At 53.7% G+C, this 21,585-nt stretch overlaps 1 protein-coding gene across 1 annotated transcript in view; it reads left to right on the top strand.

Moving 5' to 3' along the window:
- LOC144510907 (uncharacterized) overlaps positions 1-21,585 on the top strand; it is a 347,486-nt gene that overhangs the window by 319,665 nt on the left and 6,236 nt on the right. Inside the window, exons 17-18 of the mRNA XM_078240963.1 lie at positions 6,177-6,437; positions 12,474-12,800. Of these exons, the coding sequence (XP_078097089.1) occupies positions 6,177-6,437; positions 12,474-12,800 (588 nt within the window). The remainder of the gene's footprint in view (positions 1-6,176; positions 6,438-12,473; positions 12,801-21,585) is intronic.

Genomic DNA, 21,585 nt, shown 5'->3' with positions numbered 1-21,585 from the left:
AGAATCTTGAACAAGGATTCCCAAGTCCCTTTGTGCTTCTGATTTCCTAAGCATTTCCCCATTTAGAAAATAGTCTATGCCTCCATTCCTCCTTCCAAAGTGCATAACCTCACACTTTTCCACATTGTATTCCATTTGCAACTTCTTTGCCCACTCTTCTAACCTGTCCAAGTCTTTCTGCAGCCCCCCGCTTTCTCAATACTACCTGTCCCTCTACATATCTTTGTATCATCTGCAAACCTAGCAACAGTGCTTTCAGTTCCTTCTTCCAAATCGTTAATGTATATTGTGAAAAGTTGTGGTCCTAGCACTGACCCTGAGGCCACCACTAGTCACCGGCTGCCATCCTGAAAAAGACCCCTTTATCCCCACTCTCTGCCTTCTGCCAGTCAGCCAATCCTCTATCCGTGCCAGGATCTTACCCTTAACACTACGGGGTATTCCAATACTCAGTAATCATGATAATTCCAGACACGTCTGCTGCGGCACCGACAGTATGCAGTTGTCGATTTTTCAGACTTCAGCGACATCAGGAAGCTCTTCTTCACCTCTTATTTAACAGTCTCCTGTGCGCCACCATGTCAAAGGCCTTCTGGAAATCTAAATTAATCAAGTCCACTGGTTCTCCTTTATCTCACTTCCTTGTTACCTCCTCAAAGAACTTGAACAGATTTGTCAGACATGACCTCCCCTTGACAAAGCCGTGCTGTCTCAGTCCTATTTTATCATGCACTTCCAAGTACTCTGCGATCTCATCTTTAATAATGGACTCTCAAATCTTGCCAATGACAGAAGTCAGGCTGACTGGCCGAAAATGTCCTGTCTGCTGCCTCCCTCCCTTCTTAACCAGTGGTGTTACATTAGCTATTTTCCAGTCCTCTGGGACCATCCCTGCCTCCAGTGATTCCTGAAAGATCACCACCAATGCCTCCACGATTTCCTCAGCTATTTCTTTTAGAACCCGGGGGTGTAATCCATTCGGTCCAGGTTATTTATCCATCTTCAGACCTTTCAGTCTCCCCAGAACCTTCTCCTTAGTGATGGCCACTACACTTACCTATGCCCCCTAATTCTCTTGGAGCTCTGGCACCCCACCGGTGTCTTCCACCGAGAAGTCTGATGCGAAGTAACTCTTCAGTTCCTCTGCCATTGCTTTGTTTCCTATTATTACTTCTCCAGCCTCATTTTCCAGTGGGCCAATGTCTATTTTTGCCTCTCTCTTACCTTTTATATATTGAAAAAAACTCTTCCTTTCTTCTTTTATATTACTAGCTAGTTTACACTCATATTTCATCTTCTCTCCACCTTATTGCTTTTTTTAGTTGTCCTCTGCTCTATTTAAAAGGCTTCCCAATCTTCTGGCTTCCCACTAATCCTCGCCACTTTGTGTGCTTTTTCATTTGCTTTTACGCTGTCCTTGACCTCCCTTGTCAGCCATGGATGCCTCATCCTCCCCTTAGCATGTTTCCTCCTCCTTCGGATGAATTTCTGCTGTGCCTCCTGAATAACCCCCAAAAACCCCTGCCATTGCTGTTCCACTGTTTTCCCTGCTAGATTCCCTTTCCAATCAACTCTGGTCAGCTCCTCCCTCATGTCTTTGCAGTAACCTTTATTTAATTGTAATACCGTTACATCTGATTCCAGCTTCTCCCCCTCAAACTGCAGGGTAAATTCTATCATATTGTGGTCACTGCTCCCTAAGAGTTCCTTCACCTTCAGTTCCCTGATCAAGTCTGCCTCATTACACATCTCCAAATCCAGAATTACCTGTTCCAAAGTAAGCTTTGTCACAAGCTGCTCCAAAAAATACCATCTCTTAGACATTCCACAAATTTCTTTTCTTGGGATCTACTACCTACCTGATTTTCCCAGTCCACCTGCATATTGAAGTCCCCCATGATTATAGTAATATTGCCTTTTTTATATGTCTTTTCTATCTCCTGATTTATTTTCTGCCCCACATCCTGACTCCCATCAGGGTCTTTTTACCTTTGCGATTCCTCAACTTTACCCACAGAGATTCTATGCCTTCTGATCCTATATCGCTTTATTCCTTACTAACAATACAACCCACGGATAGCTTACAACCTTGGAGATTGCTAAACTAATTTTACGAACTTATCGAAAATATAGCTCTCCCTTTCTTTAAAATTTTTTGCAGTAAGACCATATCTTTTCCACATTGGCTCCCCCCACGCCCCCAAAATTATCCAAGCTTGTTCACTGCTACACTTTCATTCACTTTGTGCAGAACCACTGCTATCAGTTTTACCTTTGCGACCCCACAAGAGTTCGGATATATCTTGGGCTTCGGCAATCGAGAGTGCACCCCCTGATGTAAGGTGAGCAAGTAAAAATATACTCACCCGTTCTAGGAGATGCATTCACCCGATCGTCGATGTTCCAAGGACATCCTGTTTCGTCACCAAATTGAAGTGGGGAGTTCTATTTTGGTGGCTGGATTACTTAAGAAAGTTCCAGAAAACAACTTTGATAAGTAAACTCTTGCAAAGGTAGACAAAACTCAGCCTTCAAAGCGTAATAAAATTTTACTTTTTTAACACTAATTTTGTTGAAACACTGAAATGTTAGAATCAAAAACATTACAAGTTAAAAATATTCAGACAAACGTACAATTAAGAAAAGACAAATTTCTTTCGGCCAAAAGGAAGATTTCTGATTTCACCTTTCTATGATTTTACACAGCAAATGAGCCATGTGGCATTCTCAAAAGATCTCAGATTTCATGCCAAAGAGCAGAATGGTTATACTTTTTGTTATCAGATTATACAGCCCAGCTCTTAGTTAAAAGCAATTTCATTCATTCACTGTTCTGTCGATCTAACAATGGCATGTCCTTCAATCAATTTTGACACCTTCAAATATTGATCTGTCATTCGTCTGTCCATTTTACGGAAGTTCTCTCCCAAAAATGGCTTCTTATGATTCAGTAAGAAGTTTAACAACACCAGGTTAAAGTCCAACAGGTTTATTTTGGAGCAAAAGCCACACAAGCTTTCGGAGCTCCAAGCCCCTTCTTCAGGTGAGTGGGAATTCTGTTCACAAACAGGGCATATAAAGACACAGACTCAATTTACATGAATAATGGTTGGAATGCGAATACTTACAGCTAATCAAGTCTTTAAGAAACATTCTTATCATTCAGCATTTCTCTAACCACTTTAAACTGGCTCTAAAATCAAATGAAGGTGCCTTTATCATTTGGCATTATTCCCTGGCCTGAATGTGCATGGGTAATTTGCTTTGTTGCATAATTTGTGCCTGACTTGTGCTGGTATCTTTAATGAATACATCTTTCATTTTACTGGCATATTACAAATTCATTTCTTAGAAACTTTATTAATATGTTACTTAAATATTTTGTATTATTCTCAAACCACATATTAAAACATTAGCTGCTAATTATCCTCATGTTGAGTATTCAGAATTAATCAGAATTCTCAACTACAGCGTTACATTAGCATTTTTCCAATCCACTGGAACCTTTCCCATGTCCAGGGAATTTTGGAACATTATAACCAATGGATCCACTATCTCCGCCACCACTTTCTTTAGTATCCTAAGATGTACGTCATCAGGCCCGGGGGACTTGTCTGCCCTCAATCCCAATAGCTTGCTGAGTCCCTTTTCCCTATTGATGTTGATTGTTCTAAGTTCTACCTTTTCTATTTCCGCTGACTAACCTGTTCTGAAAAGAATGGTACCAGTGTCCTCCACTGTGAAAGCTGAGGCAAAGTATTGAGAGCAAGGTGGTGAATTCTAATGGCAAGCAAGCGGAAGGTCAGGGTTGTGCTTGTGGACTGAGCGGAGGTGTTCCACAAAGAGGGCAGAGAAAGGGCTACAGATGAATTAAAGGGAAAACATTTGTGTCCAGAACATTGTGAACATCCTTTTACTCTGGTTGTCTTTGATCCTCAAGTCATTTTCTGTTTGTTTTAACCATGTTCTGTTTGATTAATAAACTTTTATTGGTCAAAATATTTGACTTTTCTGGAGTTTTCCTGATGAGATTGATGCACTTTAGGGAAAGTGGGTGAGAGGGGTTGGCAGCCTCTTTAACAGAAAGTGAGTCCCTCTAAGGTCATTGGCAAAGGAGCCAGAGGGGGAGATGAGATTTTATTTCAGTTTTCCACACAGTGAGTTGTTCTGATCTGCCTGAAAGCAGATTCAATAGTTTCTTTCCAAAGGGGAAATACTTGAAAGGGAACAATTTGCAGGGATATGGGGAAGCTGGCAGCATGGTAGCACAGTGGTGAGCATTGCTGCCTCACAGGGACCCAGGTTCGATTCCCTGCTCTGTGCAGAGTCTGCATCTTCTCCCCATGTCTGTGTGGGTTTCCTCCGGGTGCTCCGGTTTCCTCCCACAGTCTGAAAGACATGCTGGTTAGGTGCATTTGTCAAGCTAAATTCTCCCTCCGTGTAGAATCATAGAACTGATTCAGTGTACCTGAAGGAGTGTGGCGACTCGGGATTTTCATAGTAACTTCATTGCAGTGTTAATGTAAGCCTACTTGTGACTAATAAATAAACTTAAATAAAACTTTTAAAAGGGCAGAGCAGCTGGATAAATCAGAGAATCCTTTCAAAGAGATAAGATGCACTGCTGTGGCTGCGAACATTGCTTGCCAAGGACAAATAAGAGCAGCAGATGTCTCCCATTTTAACTAGTAATGGGAAAACTGATGACCCCAGGTCATGGGTGTCCGTGGCAAAGAGCTTTCTCGCTGCTGGAAGAAACTGGAAAGGGAGTAGAACATAGAACATAGAACAGTACAGCACAGAACAGGCCCTTCGGCCCACGATGTTGTGCCGAGCTTTATCTGAAACCAAGATCAAGCTATCCCACTCCCTATCATCCTGGTGTGCTCCATGTGCCGATTGGATAGGTAACTGGCTAGCGCCCCCCCCCCACACGTTTAGATAAGTGGTGACGGTGGCACTAAGCTGCTGACATGAAGGTGACCATAGCCAGCCTCAACATCAACGGCAGCAGTGAGCCACACCGCAGGTTCCAGAACTTCTCGGTCCTCCGTGACGGGAAGTATGTGGTGTGTTTCCTACTGGAAACCCACACCGTTCCGGGAGACGAAGCCCAATGGCTCCTGGAATGGCGAGGGGGGGTCTACATGAGCCACCTCACGCTCACTTCGAGCGGGGTGGCTATCTTGTTGGCCCCGCATTATCAGCCGAACATCTTGGGGGTCAAGGAGCCGGTGCCAGGCCGGTTGCTGCACTTGACGGTCCGTGAGGGGGGCGTGGTCATTCACTTGCTGAACGTCTACGCCCCAACCGGCGGACCGCAGCAACCGACTTTCTACGAGAAAGTGTCCGCTCATCTCGACACCATCGCGGGAGGCGAATGCATTATCCTCGGGGGGGATTTCAACTGTACCCTCGAGGCACGAGACCGCACCGGCCTCTGGCTGTGCACCCCGGCGATGGTGAAGTTGCGGGACCTGCTCGGGACCCACGACTTGGTGGACGTCTGGAGACATCTCCATTCTGGCTCCAGAGCTTTCACCTACATGAGGCCTGGAACCGGAGCGTCCAGACTCGACCGCCTTTACATTTCGAGGGCGCACGTGTCCGGCGTGTCTTCGGACTCCGTGCGGCTGGTGTCGTGCACGGACCACAGCCTGGTGTGGGCGGACTTTGTGCCGTCTCGCGTCCGGCGGGAGTCCGCGTACTGGCACTTTAACAACACACTGCTGGAAGACGAGCGCTTCCTGGACTCGTTCCGTCGATTCTGGGCCGGCTGGAGAAGGAAGCAGGGAGGCTTCCCCTCCTTGAGGCTCTGGTGGGATATGGGCAAGACTCACGTCCGTACCTTCTGTCAGGAGTACACGAGGGGGTCGATAAAGAGGCGGAAATCCAGGCTCGAGGAGTTGGAGAAGGAGGTGCTCGACCTGGAGGCACGTCTCAGTTAGCCCAACGCGGACCCGGCCCTGCGGCTGGAGTACAGGGAGAAGAAGGGCGCGCTGCGGGACCTGCAGCTTGCCAGGTCTCGTGGCGCGTACGTGAGGTCGCGGCTCCAGTTCCGGGTGGACCTGGACCGCGGCTCCCCCTTCTTCTACTCGCTGGAAAAATGGCGGGCTAACCGTCAGCAGCTCCTTACGCTGCTGGCCGACGACGGTTCCCCCGTCTTGGATCCGGAGGGCATCCGGACCATTGCCCGGGAATATTACACCTCGATCTTCTCTCCGGATCCGTCCAGCAAGGATGCCCGCAGAGTTCTGTGGGAGGACCTGCCGCAGGTCAGCCCGGAGGGCGTCGGCCGGCTGGAGGCCAATATCAGCCTTGCTGAGCTGACCGGCGCCCTCAATGGCCTCAGTCGGGGCAAAGCCCTGGGGCTGAACGGGCTGACCGTGGAGTTCTTCAGGGCGTTCAGGGGCGTCCTGGGGAACAACTACGCGGGGGTCCTGGGGGAGAGCGTTGCTACCAGGGAGATGCCCCTTTCGTGGCGCAGGGCCGTCATTGCCCTGCTGCCCAAGAAGGGGGATCTCCGCCTCCTCAAAAACTGGCGCCCGGTCTCCCTCCTCAGCACGGATTATAAAATCTTTGCCAGGGCTATGGCTTCACGCCTTGGATCCGTGCTGGACCACATGATCCACCCTGACCAGTCCTACACGGTCCCGGGCCGCTCTATTCACGATAATCTCCAGGACCTTATCCATCATTCCCAGAGGACTGGTCTGTCGAACGCCTTCTTGTCATTAGATCAGGAGAAGGCGTTCGACAGGGTGGAGCACGAGTATTTACTCGGGACTCTGCGGGCATTCGGGTTCGGGACGCATTTTGTCGCCCGGATCCGATTACTGTACTCTGCCGCAGAGTGTCTAATTAAGGTTAACGGGTCCCTGACGGCGCCCCTTCGCTTTGGGAGAGGAGTACGGCAGGACTGCCCCTTGTCCGGCCAACTGTATTCCAAATGTGTGGAGCCATTCCTGCGCCTCTTGCGGAGGAGGTTGTCGGGTTTGACTCTGCGTGGACCGGACGTAGGGGTGGTCCTGTCAGCTTACGCTGATGACGTGCTCCTCATGTTCACGGACCCGGCTGACCTGTGGAGGATGCGAGAATGCCAGGCGGTGTACTCTGCCGCGTCCTCCGCCAGGATCAACTGGGCCAAATTCTCTGGACTCCTGGTCGGCCTGTGGGAGACGGACCCCCTTCCGGAGGAGCTCAGGCCTTTCACCTGGAGCAGGACAAACCTCCTCTACTTGGGGGCCCATCTCTGCCCAGCCGAGGAATCCTTGCCGGCGAACTGGCGGGAGCTGGAGGCCAAAGTCTCCGCCCGCCTGAATCGCTGGACAGGACTGCTCCGAGTGCTGTCCCATGGGGCACGGGTTCGCGTCATAAACCAGCTGGTCGCCTCCATGTTGTGGTACCGGCTGGTCCCTTTGATCCCTCCCCCTGGCTTTGTCGCCAATATCCAGAGAACCCTCGTGCGGTTCTTTTGGGACAATCGACTGCACTGGGTCCCTGCTGCGATTCTGCATCTCCCGCTTGCGGAGGGCGGACGAGGTCTGGTGTGCCTCTGCACTCAGCTAGCGACCTTCCGCCTCCAGGCCCTGCAGAGGTACCTTTACGTTGAGCCCTCTCCACGATGGTGTGCCATGGCGACGTAATTTGTCCGCCAGTGGCACGACCTGAATTATGACGTGCAGCTCCTGCATATCAATCTGGGGTGTGTTTCGACCGCCCTGCAGGAGTTGCCCGTCTTTTACCAGGACCTCCTCACTGTCTGGAACACGGTCGCCTCGTGCGAGAGCCGCTGCTCAGGAATCCGCTCCTCCAGCCGTATAACTTCAGGTGGCTGGCGGAGAGGGGGGCTGTGGACGCCGGGGTGACCAGGATTGGGGACGTGCTCGATGGCGGAGGGGCAGGCCGGATGAGCCCCCACGTGCTGGCTGAGCGCGCGGGGACGACCGTCCGGCACGCGGCCAAAGCCATCCTAGACCTTAGGACGGTCGTGCTCGGCCCTGAAAGTGCATGCGGTCTCGAGGCGGCGCAGGCGTGCGGTGGGATCCTGCCCGAGCGTTCCCCTGTTCGGACGGAATTCCACATTGGCCCAAAACTTCACCTCGGGTGAGGTGCCCCACTGCCTGAGCCGCCTCGCGGAAATGTCCTCCGTGCCTTTTTCTACCGCGCGGAGGCGTTTCCTGTACGGGCTGCTGCTGCACACCTTCCACTACCGCCTCCTCGCCTGTCGCCCGGATACACCTTGGCGGGCCTTGTTGCCGCCAGGCGGTGGAGGTCCCCGCTGGAGGTCCCTCTACGGAGGGATCTCCCCCAATTACATCGAGGACCTGGGGTGGAGGGTGATGCATGCAGCAGTTCCGCACAATTGTAGGATTCACTGGTTCACGGGCTCCGTAGACTGCCCTTTCTGATACCTTGTGGAGTCCGTGGACCATGTCTATGTTTTGTGTCTTTGGCTGCACTCCCTTTTTGTTTTCCGAAAGAACCTTTTATTGATGTTTTGTTTGCACTTCAGTCCCACGCTCCTGTACTACGGACACCTGGTGAGGGGAGGGGAGGGTTGGCATGGTGACCTCCTCGTGAACCTGCTCCTGGGCCTGGCGAAACGCGCCATTTACCGGTCCAGGCAGCGGGCGATCGAGTGGGCCGTCCATCCTGACTGTCTGCCCCTCTACCGCGGCTACGTTCGCAGCCAGGTGTCCCTGGAGAGGGAGCATGCGGTGTCCACGGGCACGGTTGACGCCTTCCGCGCCCGTTGGGCATCGCAGGGGTTGGGGTGCTTAGAAAGAAACCTTATAGTGCGGAAAGACGCCATTTGGCCCATCGAGTCTGCACCGACCACAATCCCACCCAGGTCCTATCCCCATATCCCTACATATTTACCCACTAATCCCTCTAACCTACGCATCTCAGGACACTAAGGGGCAATTTTTAGCATGGCCAATCAACCTAACCCACACATGTTGGACTGTGGGAGGAAGCCGGAGCACCCGGAGGAAACCCACGCAGACACGGGGAGAACATGCAAACTCCACACAGACAGTGACCCAAACCTGGAATCGAACCCAGGTCCCTGGAGCTGTGAAGCAGCAGTGCTAACCACTGTGCTACCGTGCCGCCCTTATGTCCCCCTACCCCGCGGTGCTCCATCTCTTCTTGAGGGGCAGCCCCCTGGCAGGGGATGCCCCTCAGGGGATGCGTTATCGACCCGAATAATCACATTATGATTTGATGTTTTTGAGTTTCCTTTGTGCTTTGATTTTTGTTCGGGCTGTTCCCCCTCCTTTTGGGGAGCTGCCCCTTTTACTTTGTCCTGACTTAATTTAAAAGAAAGAACAAAGAACAATACAGCACAGGAACAGGCTCTTCGCCCCTCCAAGCCTGTGCCACTCCTTGGTCCAAACTAGACCATTCTTTTGTATCCCTCCATTCCCACTCCGTTCATATGGCTATCTAGATAAGCCTTAAACGTTCGCAGTGTGTCCGCCTCCACCACCTTGCCTGGCAGCGCATTCCAGGCCCCCACCACCCTCTGTAAAATATGTCCTTCTGATAGAACATAGAACAGTACAGCACAGAACAGGCCCTTCGGCCCACGATGTTGTGCCGAGCTTTATCTGAAACCAAGATCAAGCTATCCCACTCCCTATCATCCTGGTGCGCTCCATGTGCCTATCCAATAACCGCTTAAATGTTCCGAAAGTGTCTGACTCCACTATCACTGCAGGCAGTCCATTCCACACCCCAACCACTCTCTGCGTAAAGATATCTGTGTTAAACTTTCCCCCCTTCGCCTTGAACCTATGACCCCTCGTGAACGTCACCACCAACCTGGGGAAAAGCTTCCCACCGTTCACCCTATCTATGCCTTTCATAATTTTATACACCTCTATTAAGTCTCCCCTCATCCTTCGTCTTTCCAGGGAGAACAACCCCAGTTTACCCAATCTCTCCTCATAACTAAGCCCCTCCATGCCAGGCAACATCCTGGTAAACCTCCTCTGTACTCTCTCCAAAGCCTCCACGTCCTTCTGGTAGTGTGATGACCAGAACTGTACGCAGTATTCCAAATGCTGCCGAACCAACGTTCTATACATCTGCAACATCAGACCCCAACTTTTATACTCTATGCTCCGTCCTATAAAGGCAAGCATGCCATATGCCTTCTTCACCACCTTCTCCACCTGTGACGTCACCTTCAAGGATCTGTGGACTTGCACACCCAGGTCCCTCTGCGTCTCTACACCCTTTATGGTTCTGCCATTTATCGTATAGCTCCTCCCTACATTATTTCTACCAAAATGCATCACTTCGCATTTATCAGGATTGAACTCCATCTGCCATTTCTTTGCCCAAATTTCCAGACTATCTATATCCTTCTGCAGCTTCTGACAATGTTCCTCACTATCTGCAAGTCCTGCCAATTTTGTGTTGTCCGCAAACTTACTGATCACCCCAGTTACACCTTCTTCCAGATCGTTTATATAAATCACAAACAGCAGAGGTCCCAATACAGAGCCCTGCGGAACACCACTAGTCACAGGCATTCAGCCGGAAAAAGACCCTTCCACTACCACCCTCAGTCTTCTGTGACCAAGCCAGTTCTCCACCCATCGAGCCACCTCCCCCTTTATCCCATGAGATCCAACCTTTTTCACCAGCCTACCATGAGGGACTTTGTCAAACGCTTTACTAAAGTCCATATAGACGACATCCACGGCCCTTCCCTCATCAACCATTCTGGTCACTTCTTCAAAAAACTCCACCAGGTTAGTGAGGCATGACCTCCCTCTCACAAAGCCATGCTGACTATCGTTAATGAGTTTATTCCTTTCTAAATGCGCATACATCCTATCTCTAAGAATCTTCTCCAACAACTTCCCGACCACGGACGTCAAGCTCACCGGCCTATAATTACCCGGGTTATCCTTCCTACCCTTCTTAAATAATGGGACCACATTAGCTATCCTCCAATCCTCTGGGACCTCACCTGCGTCCAGTGATGAGGCAAAGATTTGCGTCAGAGGCCCAGCGACTTCATCTCTCGTCTCCCTGAGCAGCCTTTGTTTATTTAGTTTGTTTATTTGGTTTGACCTAAAAAGAGGCCAACATCTGTGAGTGAAACATTGTTACAGAGCTTGCTCACGGGAGACGCCGGTTTTTGTGGAGAACCACTGTTGTTGCTGCTACTCTACGGAGAGGTTCTGTGGAGGATTTCACCTTCCAGGTGCTCAAGTCCCACCCAGAAGGAAGGAGGAGGAGGAGCAGCCGCCATCGCCGGCCTGCTGTCCGGCCTGCCATCTGGCCTGCTTGCCTGCCTGCCGTCCAGCCGGCCTGCCGTCCGGCCACTGGAGGGTGCTCTCTCCCTGGAGGGAGAGATGGGGAGAAGACACAGAGAGAGTTTCTCTTTGTTGTTTTTCCATCTACAGGAGGGTGGACAGCGCGACTTAAACATTTCAACATCAAGGGACTGAGTGGTTGGGCTGCTGCCCTCATCATCAGAAGGTCGGTGCCTGAAAGGGAAGGGGGGGGGGCGGGAAGAATATTAAGACTGTTTTCCATCTACAGTGAGGGGGAGGGGGGGGGCGGTGAAGACTCCCTGGACTTGAACTGTTGCGCCCAAGAGAGCTGAAGGAGCAAAGTCCCCCTACCCACTGCTGGTGCCCCCAACACCGGCAACCCCCCCCCCCACTCCTGACTGGGGCACCGGCCCTCCTCAGTGCCCTGTCCCTCGCCCTCCCTCCTGCTCCTCCAACCTCCTCTCTAACTCCGGGGAGAGAGCACCTGAACCCCCACCCACCTTCCCCACCCTCCTTTATTTCCCTCCCTGGCCCCGCCTTGCCACCTGGGCAGAGAGGCCTATTACCGATCCCTCCCTACAACCCGAACCCTCTATCCCTCCCCACGGACACACATATACGCCCTGCCGTGCATCTGGGCAGTCTCGGGGTGGGCGTAGCACTCATCGAGCAACCATGGTGACCTCGCCAGCGTCGCCGGTGGCAGGGCCTTCTCGGCCCACCTATGCGGATATGGTGGCGGCCAGAGCCCCCGCCACTCCCAAGGCCCTGCCACCGTTTTCGTTGATTACCAGACAGCTCGGGGTTAAGTGCTGCGCTCACCCTGACATGTCCATCGAGATCTGCGTGAAGGCAGTGGCTGGGGTTGTCGGCCCCTCAGCCATTGTCGCGGCCTCCAAGATGTACGGCCGGGCCGTATTCTTTTTGAAGGCCGAGCGGGCGGTCCACCTCGCCCTGGAGAGGGGGCTCACGGTGGGTGGGACGTTCCTGGCGGTGGACCCTTTGGAGGCCACTGCTCATAAGATCATAATCTCGAACGTCCCGCCCTGCCTACCCAGTGAGCTCCTCCTCCCCCACCTCCATCGACTGGGGGAGGTCAGGTCTGGGGTGGCACCGATCCCGCTCGGCCTTTGGGACCCCTCCCTCCGACACGTTTATTCCTTCCGGCGCCAGGTATTTGTCCGCCTGGCCCGGGAGGAGGTCCTGGAGGGAGGTTTTAGCGTCCCTTTCAGGGAGACACCTACCGGGTCTTCTGATCCGCGGACGGTGTGCGGTGCCATGCCTGTAAGGAGGCGGGGCACATTAAAAATAACTGCCCCGCCTCCTCCTCCAAGGCCGTCGACCTCCAACCCAGGGCGGCCGCAGCTGGCACCGCAGCCCCCTCTCCCCCTAACCGAGTACCACCTGGCCCCCCGCAAGCGGAGGCCACTCCAGCAGCAACTGCCACCTCAGCTGCCGGCGGAGGGAGAGCGGAGCCTCCGCGTGGCCAGAAAACGGCAGGTAAAAAAAGGGATGAGATAAAAGGGGGGTACCGGAACCCCGGCCCTCACTACCCCAGTCACCCCGACAGCCTGCACGGAGTTTATTTCCACCTCCACCCCGCCTCCACTACCATCTACCGGGCCCGTGGGCTCTCCGGGGCCGAGTGCTGGGCCCGGCGTCGTGGCTGCGCGGGATCCCGGGTCCGGGCATGGCGGGGTAGGCGACCCCGAGCCGGCACAACCGACACCTCCCAGGGACAGGACGGGAGGGCAAAAGGGGCAGGGCAGGGCAGGGAGGAGAGGGGCAGAGTGCGAGGGGCATCCCCTACCAGGGGGCTGCCCCTCAAGAAGAGATGCAGCACCGCGGGGGAGGGGGACATCGAGATCTGTGGGGCTCCCCACACCCCCTCCCCTGGCTTAGAGGTGGTAGCGCCCACATCCCTCTCCCCATTCACACCATCTCCTGCCACGCCCCCAGCCGTCTTCACGCCTTGTCCCTGGAGTGGGGGCACGAAAAAGAGAACACGCGTGTTGCCGCAGTCCTCCAGGCGGGACTCCCTGGGGCCGGGTGGGAGTGGGGCCCCTGTGGCTTCGTTCCACCCCGTCGACTTCAAGCCGGAGGAGTTCTTCTTCAGCCTGCCTGGGGACTGCGGCAGCACCCCGATGTTCGGGTCCCCGTGCGGAGGTGGCGAGGAAGTGGTCTTTTCCTCTCCGTCCCGGCCTTTGATGCTGGGCACCCCTGACTTGGATCCGGAGGATTCTCCGGACTTGGGGGGTGTCCAGGTGTCTGGGGCGGAGCGGGGGGTTTGAGACGCCGCCGCCCCCGGACCCGCAAACCAGGGAAGAGGAGCCCGGGGGGACCCCCGCCTCCACCGATCCTGGGGGTGGGATCGGGAGGGGAGTTGGGGCTAGTTTGCGGCTCCGTGCCGCCCGCCGTATGTCCTGCGGCGGGGGACTCGGAGTCGGAGGGTGACCGCCCTGAGGAGGTCAGCGGCTCGGTGGTGAGCACGGGGGCACTTTTAGAGTCTGCCCAGAGCGAGGAGGGGGACTCCCTGGTGCCCCTCTCCGAGACGCCCCTCATCCCCTCTGGGGAACTCAGGGCCTTTCTCCAACAACATTCTGGTCGCCCTGACAGCGTCCGGCTCGCCCCCAACCGTTGGTCAGACCTGGCGCTGCTCGTCCGGTCCGCGCAGGCCTGGCCTGACTGAAACTGAGCGGCGTCAGGTGCAGGAGTTCCTCAATGGGCTCGAGGGGGAGCGGACTGGTGCGCCTTGAGCCAGCGCCCCCCCGACACGTTTAGGTAAGTGGTGATGGTGGCACTAAGCTGCTGACATGAAGGTGACTATAGCCAGCCTCAACATCAACGGCAGCAGTGAGCCACACCGCAGGTTCCAGAACTTCTCGGTCCTCCGTGACGGGAAGTATGCAGTGTGTTTCCTGCAGGAAACCCACACCGTTCTGGGAGACAAAGCCCAATGGCTCCTGGAATGGCGAGGGGGGGTCTACATGAGCCACCTCATGCTCACTTCTCGTGGGTGGCTATCTGGTTGGCCCCGCATAATCAGCCGGATCTCTTGGGGGTCAAGGAGCCGGTGCCTGGCCGGTTGCTGCATTTGACGGTCCGTGAGGGGGGCGTGGTCATTCACTTGCTGAACGTCTAGGAATAAAAGAATGACCAGGGTGAGGTTAGGGCCGGTCAAGGACAGTAGTGGGAACTTGTGTATGGAGTCAGTAGAGATAGGCGAGGTGATGAATGAATACTTTTCTTCAGTGTTCACCAAGGAGAGGGGCCATGTTTTTGAGGAAGAGAAGATGTTACAGGCTAATAGGCTGGAGGAAATAGATGTTCGGAGGGAGGATGTCCTGGCAGTTTTGAATAAACTGAAGGTCGATAAGTCCCCGGGCCTGATGAAATATATCCTAGGATTCTTTGGGAGGCAAGGGATGAGATTGCAGAGCCTTTGGCTTTGATCTTTGGGTCCTCACTGTCCACGGGGATGGTGCCAGAGGACTGGAGAATGGCGAATGTTGTTCCTCTGTTTAAGAAAGGGAATAGAAATGACCCTGGTAATTATAGACCGGTTAGTCTTACTTCGGTGGTTGGTAAATTGATGGAAAACGTCCTCAGGGATGGGATTTACGACCATTTAGAAAGATGCGGATTAATCCGGGATAGTCAGCACGGATTCGTGAAGGGCAAGTCGTGCCTCAAAAATTTGATTGAATTTTTTGAAGAGGTAACTAAGTGTGTTGATGAAGGTAGGGCAGTTGATGTCATATACATGGATTTTAGTAAGGCGTTTGATCAGGTCCCCCATGGTCGGCTGATGATGAAAGTGAGGAGGTGTGGGATAGAGGGAAAGTTGGCCGATTGGATAGGTAACTGGCTATCTGATCGAAGACAGAGGGTGGTGGTGGATGGAAAATGTTTGGACTGGAGGCAGGTTGCTAGTGGAGTGCCACAGGGATCAGTGCTTGGTCCTCTGCTCTTTGTGATTTTTATTAATGACTTCGAGGAGGGGGCTGAAGGATGGATAAGTAAATTTGCTGATGACACCAAGATTGGTGGAGTAGTGGATGAGGTGGAGGGCTGTTGTAGGCTGCAAAGAGACATAGATAGGATGCAGAGCTGGGCTGAAAAATGGCAAATGGAGTTTAACCCTGATAAATGTGAGGTGATTCATTTTGGTAGGACTAATTTAAATGTGGATTACAGGGTCAAAGGTAGGGTACTGATGACTGTGGAGGAACAGAGAGATCTTGGGGTCCATATCCACAGATCTCTAAACGTTGCCACTCAAGTGGATAGAGCTGTGAAGAAGGCCTATAGTGTGTTAGTTTTATAAACAGGGGGTTGGAGTTTAAGAGCCGTGGGGTTATGCTACAACTGTACAGGACCTTGGTGAGACCACATTTGGAATATTGTGTGCAGTTCTGGTCACCTCACTATAAGAAGGATGTGGAAGCGCTGGAAAGAGTGCAGAGGAGATTTACCAGGATGCTGCCTGGTTTGGAGGGTAGGTCTTATGAGGAAAGGTTGAGGGAGCTAGGGCTGTTCTCTCTGGAGCGGAGGAGGCTGAGGGGAGACTTAATAGAGGTTTATGAAATGATGAAGGGGATAGATCGAGTGAACGTTCAAAGACTATTTCCTCGGGTGGATGGAGCTATTACAAGGGGGCATAACTATAGGGTTCGTGGTGGGAGATATAGGAAGGATATCAGAGGTACGTTCTTTACGCAGAGAGTGGTTGGGGTGTGGAATGGACTGCCTGCAGTGATAGTGGAGTCAGACACTTTAGGAACATTTAAGCGGTTATTGGATAGGCACATGGAGCACACCAGGATGATAGGGAGTGGGATAGCTTGATCTTGGTTTCAGATAAAGCTCGGCACAACATCGTGGGCCGAAGGGCCTGTTCTGTGCTGTACTGTTCTATGTTGTATGTCTACGCCCCAACCACCGGACCGTAGCAAACAACTTTCTACGAGAAAGTGTCCGCTCATCTTGACACCATCGCGGGGGGCAAATGCATTATCCTCGGGGGGGATTTCAACTGTACTCTCGAGGCACGAGACCGCACCGGCCTCTGGCTGCGCACCCCGGCGATGGTGAAGTTGCGGGACCTGCTTGGGACCCACAACTTGGTGGACGTCTGGAGACATCTCCATCCTGGCTCCAGAGCTTTCACTTACATGAGGCCTGGAGCTGGACCATCCAGACTCAACCGCCTTTACATTTCGAGGGCGCAAATGTCTGGCGTGTCTTCGGCCTCCGTGCGGCTGGTGTCGTGCACGGACCACGGCCTGGTGTGTGTGGACTTTGTGCCATCTCGCGTCCGGCAGGCCCGCGTACTGGCACTTTCACAACACGCTGCTGGAGGACGAGCGCTTCCTGGACTCGTTCCGTCGATTCTGGGCCGGCTGGAGAAGGAAGCGGGGAGGCTTCCCCTCCTTGAGGCTCTGGTGGGATGTGGGCAAGACTCACGTCCGTACCTTCTGTCAGGAGTACGCGAGGGGGTCGACAAAGAGGCGGAAATCCAGGCTCGAGGAGTTGGAGAAGGAGGTGCTCGACCTGGAGGCATGTCTCAGTCAGCCCCACGTGGACTGGAGTACAGGGAGAAGAAGGGCGCGCTGCGGTCCTGCACCTTACCAGGTCTCGTGGCGCGTTCGTGAGGTCGCGGCTCCAGTTCCGGGTGGACCTGGACCGCGGCTCCCCCCTCTTCTACTCGCTGGAAAAAGGGCGGGCTAACCGTCAGCAGCTCCTTGCGCTGCTGGCCGATGACGGTTCCCCCGTCTCGGATCCAGAGGGCGTCCAGGCTTTTGCCCGGGATTGTTACACCTCCCTGTTCTCTCCGGATCCGTCCAGCGAGGATGCCCACAGAGGTCTGTGGGAGGACCTGCCGCAGGTCAGCCCGGAGGGTGTCGGCCGGCTGGAGGCCAATATCAGCCTGGCTGAGCTGACCGGCGCCCTCAATGGCCTCAGTCGGGGCAAGGCCCCGGGGCTGGACGGGCTGACCGTGGAGTTCTTCAGAGCGTTCTGGGGCGTCCTGAGGAGCGACTACGCGGGGGTCCTGGGGGAGAGTGTCGCTACCGGGGAGATGCCCCTTTCGTGGCGCAGGGCCATCATTGCCCTGCTGCCCAAGAAGGGGGATCTCCGCCTCCTCAAAAACTGGCGCCCGGTCTCCCTCCTCAGCACGGATTATAAAATCTTTGCCAGGGCTATGGCTTCACGCCTTGGATCCGTGCTGGACCACATGATCCACCCTGACCAGTCCTACATGGTCCCGGGCTGTTGTATACACGATAATCTCCAGGACCTTATCCATCATTCCCAGAGGGCTGGTCTGTCGAGCGCCTTCTTGTCATTAGATCAGGAGAAGGCGTTCGACAGGGTGGAGCACGAGTATTTACTCGGGACTCTGCGGGCATTCGGGTTCGGGATGCATTTTGTCGCCCGGATCCGATTACTGTACTCTGCCGCAGAGTGTCTGATTAAGGTTAACGGGTCCCTGACGGCGCCCCTTCGCTTTGGGAGAGGAGTACGGCAGGGCTGCCCCTTGTCCGGCCAACTGTATTCTATATGCGTGGAGCCATTCCTGCGCCTCTTGCGGCGGGGGTTGTCGGGTTTGGCCCTGCGCGGACCGGACGTAGGGGTGGTCCTGTCAGCTTACGCCGATGACGTGCTCCTCATGTTCACGGACCCGGCTGACCTGCGGAGGATGCGAGAATGCCAGGCGGTGTACTCCGCCGCGTCCTCCGCCAGGATCAACTGGGCCAAGTGCTCCGGACTCATGGTCGGCCCGTGGGAGACGGACCCCCTTCCGGAGGAGCTCAGGACTTTCACCTGGAGCAGGACCAGCCTCCCCTACTTGGGGGCCCATCTCTGCCCAGCCGAGGAATCCTGGCCAGTGAACTGGCGGGAGTTGGAGGCCAAAGTCTCCGCCCGCCTGAATCGCTGGACAGGACTGCTCCGAGTGCTGTCCTACGGGGCGCGAGATCATAAACCAGCTGGTCGCCTCCATGCTGTGGTACCGGCTGGTCCCTTTGACCCCTCCCCCTGGCTTTGTCGCCAATATTCAGAGAACCCTCGTGCGGTTCTTCTGGGACAATTGATTGCACTGGGTCCCTGCTGCAGTTCTGCATCTCCCGCTTGAGGAGGGCGGACAAGGTCTGGTGTGCCGTCGCACTCAGATAGCGACCTTCCGCCTCCAGGCCCTGCAGAGGTACCTTTACGTTGAGCCCCCTCCCCGATGGTGTGCCCTGGCGATGTATTTCTTCCGCCACTGGCACGGCCTGAATTATGACGGGCAGCTCCTGCATATCGATCTGGGGCGTGTTTCGGCCTCCCTGCAAGAGTTGCCCGTCTTTTACCAGAACCTCCTCACTGTCTGGAACGCGGTCGCCACGCTGCTCAGGAATCCGATTCTCCAGCCGTCTGAATTCAGGTGGCTGGCGGAGAGGGGGGCTGTGGACGCCGGGGCGACCAGGATCGGGGATGTGCTGGATGGCGGAGGGGCGGGCTGGATGAGCCCCCACGTGCTGGCTGAGCGCGCGGGGGTGTCCGTCCGGTGCACGGCCAAAGCCACCCAAGACCTGAGGACGGTCGTGCTCGGCCCCGATAGTGCATGCGGTCTCGAGGCGGTTCTGGCGTGCGGTGGGATCCCGCCCGAGCGTTCCCCTGTTCGGACGGAATTCCACATTGGCCCAAAGCCTCAACCCCCCTCCTCGGGTCAGGTGCCCCAGAGCATGAGCCGCCTCACGGAAATGTCCTCCGTGCCTTTTTCTACCGCGCGGAGGCGTTTCCTGTACGGGCTGCTGCTGCACACCTTCCACTACCGCGTCCTCGCCTGTCGCCCGGATACACCTTGGCGTGCCTTGTTGCCGCCAGGCGGCGGAGGTCCCCGGTGGAGGTCCCTCTACGGAGGGATCTCCCCCAATTACATCGGGGACCTGGGATGGAGGGTGATGCATGCAGCAGTTCCGCACAACATAGAACATAGAACAGTACAGCACAGAACAGGCCCTTTGGCCCACGATGTTGTGCCGAGCTTTATCTGAAACCAAGATCAAGCTATCCCACTCCCTATCATCCTGGTGTGCTCCATGTGTCTATCCAATAACCGCTTAAATGTTCCTAAAGTGTCTGACTCCACTATCACTGCAGGCAGTCCATTCCACACCCCAACCACTCTCTGCGTAAAGAACGTACCTCTGATATCCTTCCTATATCTCCCACCACGAACCCTATAGTTATGCCCCCTTGTAATAGCTCCATCCACCCGAGGAAATTGTCTTTGAACGTTCACTCGATCTATCCCCTTCATCATTTTATAAACCTCTATTAAGTCTCCCCTCAGCCTCCTCCGCTCCAGAGAGAACAGCCCTAGCTCCCTCAACCTTTCCTCATAAGACCTACCCTCCAAACCAGGCAGAATCCTGGTAAATCTCCTCTGCACTCTTTCCAGCGCTTCCACATCCTTCTTATAGTGAGGTGACCAGAACTGCACACAATATTCCAAATGTGGTCTCACCAAGGTCCTGTACAGTTGCAGCATAACCCCACGGCTCTTAAACTCCAACCCCCTGTTTATAAAAGCTAACACACTATAGGCCTTCTTCACAGCTCTATCCACTTGAGTGGCAACGTTTAGAGATCTGTGGATATGGACCCCAAGATCTCTCTGTTCCTCCACAGTCTTCAGAACCCTACCTTTGACCCTGTAATCCACATTTAAATTAGTCCTACCAAAATGAATCACCTCACATTTATCAGGGTTAAACTCCATTTGCCATTTCTCAGCCCAGCTTTGCATCCCATCTATGTCTCTTTGCAGCCTACAACAGTCCTCCACCTCATCCACTACTCCACCAATCTTGGTGTCATCAGCAAATTTACTGATCCACCCTTCAGCCCCCTCCTCTAAGTCATTAATAAAAATCACAAAGAGCAGAGGACCAAGCACTGATCCCTGTGGCACTCCGCTAGCAACCTGCCTCCAATCCGAAACTTTTCCATCCACCACCACCCTGTGTCTTCGATCAGACAGCCAGTTACCTATCCAATCGGCCAACTTTCCCTCTATCCCACACCTCCTCACTTTCATCATAAGCCGACCATGGGGGACCTTATCAAACGCCTTACTAAAATCCATGTATATGACATCAACTGCCCTACCTTCATCAACAAACTTAGTTACCTCCTCAAAAAATTCAATCAAATTTGTGAGGCACGACTTGCCCTTCACGAATCCGTGCTGACTATCCCGGATTAATCCGCATCTTTCTAAATGGTCGTAAATCCCATCCCTAAGGACCTTTTCCATCAATTTACCAACCACCGAAGTAAGACTAACCGGTCTATAATTACCAGGGTCATTTCTATTCCCTTTATTAAACAGAGGAACAACATTCGCCATTCTCCAGTCCTCTGGCACCATCCCTGTGGACAGCGAGGACCCAAAGATCAAAGCCAAAGGCTCTGCAATCTCATCCCTTGCCTCCCAAAGAATCCTAGGATATATTTCATCAGGCCCGGGGACTTATCGACCTTCAGTTTATTCAAAACTGCCAGGACATCCTCCCTCCGAACATCTATTTCCTCCAGCCTATTAGCCTGTAACACCTTCTCTTCCTCAAAAACATGGCCCCTCTCCTTGGTGAACACTGAAGAAAAGTATTCATTCATCACCTCGCCTATCTCCACTGACTCCATACACAAGTTCCCACTACTGTCCTTGACCGGCCCTAACCTCACCCTGGTCATTCTTTTATTCCTCACATAAGAGTAAAAAGCCTTGGGGTTTTCCTTGATCCGACCCGCCAAGGACTTCTCATGTCCCCTCCTAGCTCTTCTAAGCCCCTTTTTCAGCTCTTTCCTTGCTAACTTGTAACCCTCAATCGAGCCATCTGAACCTTGTTTCCTCATCCCTACATAAGCTTCCCTCTTCCTTTTCACAAGACAACTGTAGGATTCGCTGGTTCATGGGCTCCGAAGAGTGCCCCTTCTGTGGCCTTGTGGAGTCTGTGGACCATGTCTATGTTTTCTGTCTTAGGCTGCACTCCCTTTTTGTTTTCCTAAAGAACCTTTTATTAATGTTTTGTTTGCACTTCAGTCCCACGCTCCTGATCTACGGACACCTGGTGCAGAGAGGGTTGGGTCGGGATGGCGACCTCCTCGTGAACCTGCTCCTGGGCCTGGCGAAACGCGCCATTTACCGGTGCAGGCAGTGGGCGATCGAGGGGGCCGTCCATCCTGACTGTCTGCCCCTCTACTGCGGCTACGTTCGCGGCCAGGTGTCCCTGGA

Source organism: Mustelus asterias, chromosome 23 (genome assembly GCF_964213995.1).
Source record: "Mustelus asterias chromosome 23, sMusAst1.hap1.1, whole genome shotgun sequence".
Classification (NCBI taxonomy): domain Eukaryota; kingdom Metazoa; phylum Chordata; class Chondrichthyes; order Carcharhiniformes; family Triakidae; genus Mustelus; species Mustelus asterias.
This window is presented reverse-complemented; position numbering and strand designations above follow the sequence as displayed.